Consider the following 8585-nt stretch of genomic DNA (forward strand, 5'->3'; position numbering starts at 1 on the left):
TACACCCTCCCAAGACTAAACCAGGAAGAAGTTGAATCCCTGAATAGACCAATAGCAGGCTCTGAAATTGAGGCAATAATTAATAGCCTGCCAACCAAAAAAAGTCCAGGACCAGACTGATTCACAGCTGAATTCTACCAGAGGTACAAAGAGGAGTTGGTACCATTCCTTCTGAAACTATTTCAATCAATAGAAAAAGAGGGAATCGTCCATAACTCGTTTTATGAGGCCAGCATCATCTTGATACCAAAGCCTGGCAGAGACACAAGAAAAAAAAGAGTATTTAGACCAATATCTCTAGTGAACATTTATGCAAAAATCCTCAATAAAATACTGGCAAACTGAATCCAGCAGCACATCAAAAAGCTTATCCACCAAGAACAAGTTGGCTTCATCCTTGTGATGCAAGGCTGGTTCAAGATATGCAAATCAATAAACGTAATCTATCACATAAACAAAACCAAAGACAAAAACCACATGATTATTTCAATAGATGCAGAAAAGGCCTTTGACAAAATTCAACAGCCCTTCATGCTAAAAACTCTCAATAAACTAGGTGTTGATGGAATGTATCTCAAAATAATCAGAGCTATTTTTGGAAAACCCACAGCCAAATATCATACTGAATGGGCAAAACCTGGAAGCATTCCCTTTGAAAAGTGGCACAAGACAGGGATGCCCTCTCTCACCACTTCTATTCAACATAGTGTTGGAAGTTCTGACCAGGGCAACCAGGCAAGAGAAAGAAATAAAGGGTATTCAATTAGGAAAAGAGGAAATCAAATTGTCCCTGTTTGCAGATGACATGATTGTATATTTAGAAAACCCCATCGTCTCAGCCCCAAATCTCCTTAGGCTGATAAGCAACTTCAGCAAAGTCTCAGGATACAAAATCAATGTGCAAAAATCACAAGCATTCCTATACACCAATAACAGACAAACAGAGAGCCAAATCATGAATGAACCCCCATTCACAACTGCTTCAAAGAGAATAAAATACCTAGGAATCCAACTTACAAGGGATGTAAAGGACCTCTTTAAGGAGAACTACAAACCACTGCTCAATAAAATAAAAGAGGACACAAACAAATGGAAGAATATCCCATGCTCATGGATAGGAAGAATCAATATTGTGAAAATGGCCATACTCCCCAAGGTTATTTATAGATTCAACGTCATCCCCATCAAGCTACCAATGACTCTCTTCACAGAATTGGAATAAAACTAACGTTCATATGGAACCAAAAAAGAGCCCACATTGCCAAGACAGTCCTAAGCAAAAATAACAAAGCTCAAAGTTCATGTCCTTTGCAGGGGCATAGATGAAACTGGAAACCATCAATTTCAGCAAACTATCACAAGGACAGAAAACCAAACAGCACATGTTCTCACTCATAGGTGGGAATTGAACAATGAGCTTTGACATAGGGGAACATCACACACTGGGGCCTGTCATGGGGTCGAGGGATGTAGCAGGGAAAGCATTAGGAGAAATACCTAATGTAAATAACGACTTAATTAGTGCAGCAAACCAACATGTCACATGTATACATATGTAACAAACCTGCTCATTGTGCACATGTACCCTAGAACTTAACGTATAATAATAGCAATAAAATATGTAAATTGAAACATCAACAAGTAAAAATGTGGGGGCATGGAGCCAAAGTGTAGAGATTTTTGTTTATCATTTTCTTTGTGATCTAAGTTGTTATCAGTTTAAAGTTACTGTAATTACAAGATAATTACTTATAACTATAAGATACTTTTTGTATACTTCATGGTAACAAGAAAAGAAAAGCCTATAATAAACTAACAATAGAAAAGCAAGAGTTCAAAGCATACAACTAGAGAAAATTACTTAATCACAAAGGAAGACAGTAAGAAAGGAAAAAAGACAGGAGTTAAACAATTAGAAAACAAGTAACAACCTGGCAGTAGTAACTCCTTGCTTATCAATATAGCAGGAGGATATAACAATTGTAAATATATATGCACCTAACACTGGTGCACCTTAATATATAAATCAAATATTTACAACCTAAAAGGAGAGGTCAACTGCAATACTATAATAATAGGGGACTTCAACACCCAATTTTCAGCAATAAACAGATCAATCAGATAGGAAATCAACAAAGAAACATTAGAATTCAACTGCACTCTAGACCATATGGACCTCACAGATATTTACAGAACATTCTACCAAAGAAGTTCAGATTGAACATTTTCCTCAATAGTATATGAAACATTCTCCAAAATAGACCACATTTTAGGCCACAACCAAATTTTAACAAAGAAATCTACAGAACCAGTGCAATCCCTATTGAAATACTAATGACATTCTCCACAGAAATAGAAAAAAAAAATCCTAAATTTGTATGGAAAGGCACATGACCCCAAATAGGCAAGGCAATATTGAACAAAAAGAACAAAGCTGGAAGCATCACACTACCTGACTTCATAATACACTATAAGATATTGTAACCCAAGCAGCATGGTACTGGCATGAAAACAGACATATAGACCAACAGAACAGAATACAGAACCCCATAAATAAACTCATGCTTTACAGTCAACTGATTTTTGACAAAGATCCCAAGAATACATTGGGGAAAGGACAGTCTCTTCAATAAATTGTACTGGGAAAACTGAATATCTACATGCAGAAGAATGAAACTTGACCCTTATCTCTTACAATACACAAAATTCAACTCTAAATGGATTAAAACAATTAAATGTAAGACCTGAAACTGTGAAATTAGTAGAAGAAAACATAGGAGAAATGCAATATGAAACTGAACTTGGCAAGAATACTTTTGAATTAGACCTCAAAAGCATAGGCTACAAAAGCAAAAATAGACAATGGGATTACATCAAACTAAAATTCTTCTGCACAGCAAAGGAAAGAATCAACAGAGTGATGGGACAACCTACAGAATGGGAGAGAGTATTTGCCAACTATGCATTTGACAAGGGATTAGTAACCAGAATATATAAGGAACTCAAACAATTCAATAGAAAACAAAAAATCTGATTTAAAAATGGACAAAAGACCTGAATAAACATGTATCAAAAGAAGATATACACATGGCCAACAGATATATGAAAATATGCTTAGCATTACTAATTTTGAAGAAAATACAAATCAAAATCACAATGTGATATCATCTAATCCCAGTTAGAATGGCTATCATCAAAAAGACAAAAAATAACACATGCTGATGTGAATGTGAGGAAAAGGGACTCATTTGCACTGTTTATTGGTATGTAAATTACTGTGCAGCCATTATGGAAAACGATATAGTGGTTTCCCAAAACATTAAAAATAGAACTACCACATGATTCAACAATTCCATTACTGGGTATATATTTAAAGGAAATGAAATCAGTATGTCAAGGAGATAGCCACATTCTTATGTTTATTGTGGCACTACTCAAAATAGCCAAAGTACGAAATCAACCTAAATGCCCTCTACAGATGAATGGATAAAGACATTTTGGTACATACATAGAATAGAATACTGTTCAGTCACAAAACAGAATAAAATTCTGTAATTTGCAGCAACAATAGTGAATTAGGAGGACATTACATTAAGTGAAGTAAGCCAGCTACAGAAAGACAGCATCACATGGTCTCACTCATGTGGATTCTAAAAAAGTGAATTTAATAGAAGTAGAGTGTAGAATAGTGGTTACCAAATGCTGGAGATGGTAGGAGGGAGGGGAAGATCAAGAGAGGTTGGTCAATGAATATAAAGTTACAGTTAAAAAAGAATAAGTTTTCATGTTCTATTACACAGTAGGGTGACTATAGTTAATAGAAAGGTAGTGTATATTTCAAGATAGCCAGAAGTGACTTTTTTGGGTTTTTTTGAGACGGAGTCTTGCTCTTGTTGTGCAGGCTGGAGGGCAATGGCGTGATCTCAGCTCACTGCAAACTCCACCTCCCAGGTTCAAGTGATTCTCCTGCCTCAGCCTCTTGAGTAGCTGGGATTACAGGTGCCCACCACCACACCTGGCTAATTTTCTTATTTTTAGTAGAGACAGGGTTTCACCATATTGGCCGGGCTGGTCTCGAACTCCTCACCTCAGGTGATCCACCTGCCTTGGCCTTCCAAAGTGCTGGGACTGTAGACGTGAGCCATCGTGCCTGGCCCAGAAGTGAAGATTTTGAATGTTAATACCCCAAATAAATGATAAATGTTTAAAGTGATGTATATAGTAATTACCCTAATTTGATCATAATATGATGTATACATGCATTGAAACCTCACACTACACTCCATAAATATGCATGATTATTGTGTCAAGTGTAAATAAAAACTAATAAAAAAATAAAAGCATTGAACTCTCTTTTAAAAAAAATTAACTTCAATTATATAAATGGATACTGGAAAATCTCTAGGCTTTAAGATATTACCATCTTCTGGTCATCAAGGTTAGAAAAGTTATCTATTTTGGAGCCAGGCACGATGGCTCACGTCTGCTATCCCAGCACTTTGGGAGGCCTAGGTGGGCAGAACACTTGAGGCCAGGAGTTTGAGACCAGTCCGGCCAACATGGTGAAAACCTGTCTGTACCTAAATAAATAAATAAATACATACATACATACATAAATACATAAATAAATAAGTAAGCCGGGTATGGTGGTGGGTGTCTGTAATACCATCTACTCAGGAGGCTGAGGCAAGAGAATTGCTTGAATGTAGGAGGCAGGTGGGGAGGCTGAGGCAGGAGAATTACTTGAACCTGGGAGCTGGAGGTTGCAGCTCACTGAGATCATGCCTCTGCATTCCAGCCTGGGCAACAGAGTGAGACTCCATCTCAAAAAAAAGGAAAAGGAAATGTTATCTATTTTTATCTATCTATCTTTCCATCTATCTATCTATCTATCTATCTATCTATCTATCTATCTATCTATCTATCATCATCTATCTCTCTCTCTCTCTCTATCTATCTATCTTCTATATCTAATCTATTATTTATCTTTTCTAAGGTAATAATTATATATATTATATCAACCTCTCTTGATCTTCCTCTCCCTCCTATCATCTCCAACCTTTGGTAACCACTATTCTATGCTTCTATTAAATTCACTTATTTATTACCTTAGAAAATAAATATTTTATGTGTTTTTAAATACACATTTCCTTAGAAAACATGTATTTTAAAGTACTTAAAGTAAAAAGTAAAGTACATAAAGTAAAAATTTCACTGATCACCAATTATTTACCTCCAAATATAATATTGATATTGCTTTTGTTTATTCTTAAGTAAACTTACTCAAACTGGATATTGGAAAGATAATTGCCTAGTTCCCTTCTTCCTTTATTAATTCTCTCCCTTGGCATGTTTTCACTTTTTAAATTTTCATTTTTTATCCTTGAAATCTTCAAGGTGGTACCAGTGTGAGCAAGCAAACAATGAAAACCATTACCACATCGTAAGCATTATTTTCCCCTTCCCTTATAAGCATAGATTAAGTATAAAAATAATTCTCATAAGGAAACTGGGTAAAGCATACATTTGTTGTGGAAAAGAAGATACACAAAAGCCTCAAATTACAAATAAGCATATCTTCCATAATAGAGATTTACCTAATTTCTAAAGATAATATTCTCATATTACACCCAGTAGAGTTATGTACCCAAGAAACTGCAACAATCTGACCTTGATTTTGAAACTTAATTTCCTGTCAAGACAAAGTTATCCAGATAAGTTTTCAATAACTATTTCTATACCTGTTGGAATAAGTGACAGAGAATATAGCTAATTTCAAAGTAAAATACTGATTTCAAAGTAAAATTTCAACTGTGTTTGAGAGAGGAATTTGCTAAAAGATAAACATGTATATTCCTAGAAAAACAGTTTACCAAGAAGAAATCGAACTTTTTTGTCATTTAAAAATTATGAATATTACATATTTATGGAGTACGTATATTACTCAATATTAGCCCTATATTTAAAATAATTAGTAGCATAGCCATAGACTTTTTAATCAGCCAAACCTGATTCTGAAAACTTATTCTATTACTTCTTAACCTTGTGATCTTGATCTAAACCTATTTTCTGTTCCCATTTCCTTTTCTGTAAAAATAAGACACATATTGTAATAGATGTCTTGCAAAGATTCACAGAAAGCATTTAAACATTTCTGGTACTCCGTGAATGTTAATAAATATTAATTATTTCCCCCTCTCTATTCTTTAAGGTAAATCTTAAAGATGTAGAGTTTCCAAAGTGTTTTGGAAATAACCACTACTTACATTTTGTCTAAGTTAACATACACATACTCAGCAACTCTATAGGATGTACAAAGGCAAAAAACATATAAGACATACCCAAAAAACATATAAGACATACCTCTTGCTTCTCAAGAACATAATGACTTTTTCACCATTCACTTTGCTCTTGCCCAGATGGGGTTATTAAGTTTCAAAGATGACCTACAAGAGGCAGTAGGACATTCTGTTAAAGCATCTTTGGAATTTGTGACTTTAACTCAGAGAGAATTTTCAGAAACTGGGGTAATAATAATTCTGGAATTTGTAAAATTGAAATGTTAGGAACCAGAGACAAGTTAAATTACTCTTTAAAGAGGTGTTAAATATAGCAATATAATGTCCTTTGGGTTCAAAAGCTAGCCACAGAAAGATAAATACTGCATGATCTCACTTATGGGTTGAATCTAAAATGTCAGAAACATAGAAATATTTTAAGAATTATCTTAAGAAAGAGAGTCAGAGCAATGAGATGACTTAGCACAAATTTTCTCTACGATACTCTATTAGCTTTCTCTTAGGTGTGCTTGAGATGACGTCCTTCTTGGCTGAAGACAGTGTGTAGAACTGCTTTCCCTCTGCCTGAAATGTATTCATAATTTGAATGAATCCTTTGGGTGAAATTTCCCTATTCTATGTTGTGGACAGAATAGGAATCATGGAGATAATTATCTTGGACATCGCTTGGGGACTTCTTGTTAAAAGTTATACCAAATGTTGCATATGCCGGAAACCAGAACAGGGAGACAAGTAGAACATTATTTAAGTCAGCCCAGCATTAAAAATTAGTAAAGTTTTGAAATATACAATAAATTATTGTTAACTATAGTAATCCTATTGTGCTACTGAAGACTAGACCTTATTCCTTCTAATTGTATATTGTATTTTTGTACCCATTAACCATCATCTTCCTCTTTATCCTCCCATCTCCACCACTCTTCCCAGCCTCTGGTATTCATTTTTCAACTCTACCTCTGTAAGAGGTTTTGTTTGTTTGTTTGTTTGTTTTTGTTTTTTTTTGTTTTTTTTTTTTTGTAAGCTTCAACATGTTAGCCATAATGTGATGTTTATCTGTCTTTGCCTGGCTTACTTCACTTAACATAAAGTCTTTTTAGTTTCATCCATGTAGTTGCAGATAACTAAAAAATGGAATTAGAATGCTCCTAACACAAAGAAATGATAAATGCTTCATTACACACTGTATAGTTATATCAAAATATCACATGTATCTCACAAATACATAAAACTGTTATGTATTCATAATAGTTAAAAAAGAAAAAAGTAGTAAGGTTTAAAAAAATTCATTTGACCTATAAGCACTGAGGCAATGTCTTGTACAATCTTGATATGTAACTCTATCTATGCCATAAGATTCAATTAAGATTTTGTTTCAGTTGCAACAGAATTTGTATTCCCACTGGTGTAATGTATGACCACCAACAAACAATTATTACAGGGATGGAATGCCCTAATATATGTAAATGTTTTCTAAATAGGCAGATAATGGTCAGATGACTGATGTGTTTCCATATGTTCTATGATTGCTTGAGTTTCTCAGAGTTATGCACTGAATGTCAAGTTATTGATATATTAAGATCCAGGGGTCCCCAACCCCTGGGCCAGAGGCGAGTGCTAGTCTGTGACTGGCCACACAGCAGGAGGTGAACCACTGGGAGAGCAAGCACTACTGCTTGAGCTCCGCCTCCTGTCAGATCAGCTCTGCATTAGATTCTCATAGGAGTGTGAAACTTATTGTAAACCGCACATTCTAGGGATCTAGGTTTTGTGTTCCTTATGAAAATCTAATGCCTGATGGATCTGAGGTGAAACAATTTCATCCCAAAACCATCCCTCACTCCCATTCTGTGGAAAAGTTATCTTTCATGAAATCAGTCCCTGTTGCCTAAAATGTTGGGGACCGCTGTTGAGATCTTTAAACAAGAAAATAGATGTCAGTTTAAAATATATTTATTTTGCCCTCTTAGATTTTAAGACAGCATTCTTGAAGTCCAATTGACATATAATAAACTATCCATATTTAATATGTTCAATTTAATATGTTTTGACATGTATATAACTATTAAAATATCATTGCAATCAAGATAGACATATGCCTCAGTCCCCAAAGTATCCTATTGTTCCTTGATAACCCCTTTTAATAATCCCGCCACACATCTTTCCTCCCAAACACTAAAATGTGTTCTATTACTAATTATTTGTTTGCATGTTTTATAGTTTTATGGCATGTAAAATCTAGTATTATGTACTCTTATTTTTATGGCTTCTTTTAATCAGCATACTTAT

At 34.6% G+C, this 8585-nt stretch overlaps 1 protein-coding gene across 1 annotated transcript in view; it reads right to left on the reverse strand.

The window, feature by feature from the left end:
- LOC105536795 (olfactory receptor 4K14-like) overlaps positions 1–5442 on the reverse strand; it is a 12724-nt gene extending 7282 nt beyond the window's left edge. Inside the window, exon 1 of the mRNA XM_011976279.1 lies at positions 5438–5442. Coding sequence (XP_011831669.1) covers positions 5438–5442 — 5 coding nt within the window. The remainder of the gene's footprint in view (positions 1–5437) is intronic.
- Between the last annotated feature and the right edge of the window lie 3143 nt (positions 5443–8585).

This window comes from Mandrillus leucophaeus, unplaced genomic scaffold, assembly GCF_000951045.1.
Source record: "Mandrillus leucophaeus isolate KB7577 unplaced genomic scaffold, Mleu.le_1.0 Scaffold163, whole genome shotgun sequence".
Classification (NCBI taxonomy): Eukaryota; Metazoa; Chordata; class Mammalia; order Primates; family Cercopithecidae; genus Mandrillus; species Mandrillus leucophaeus.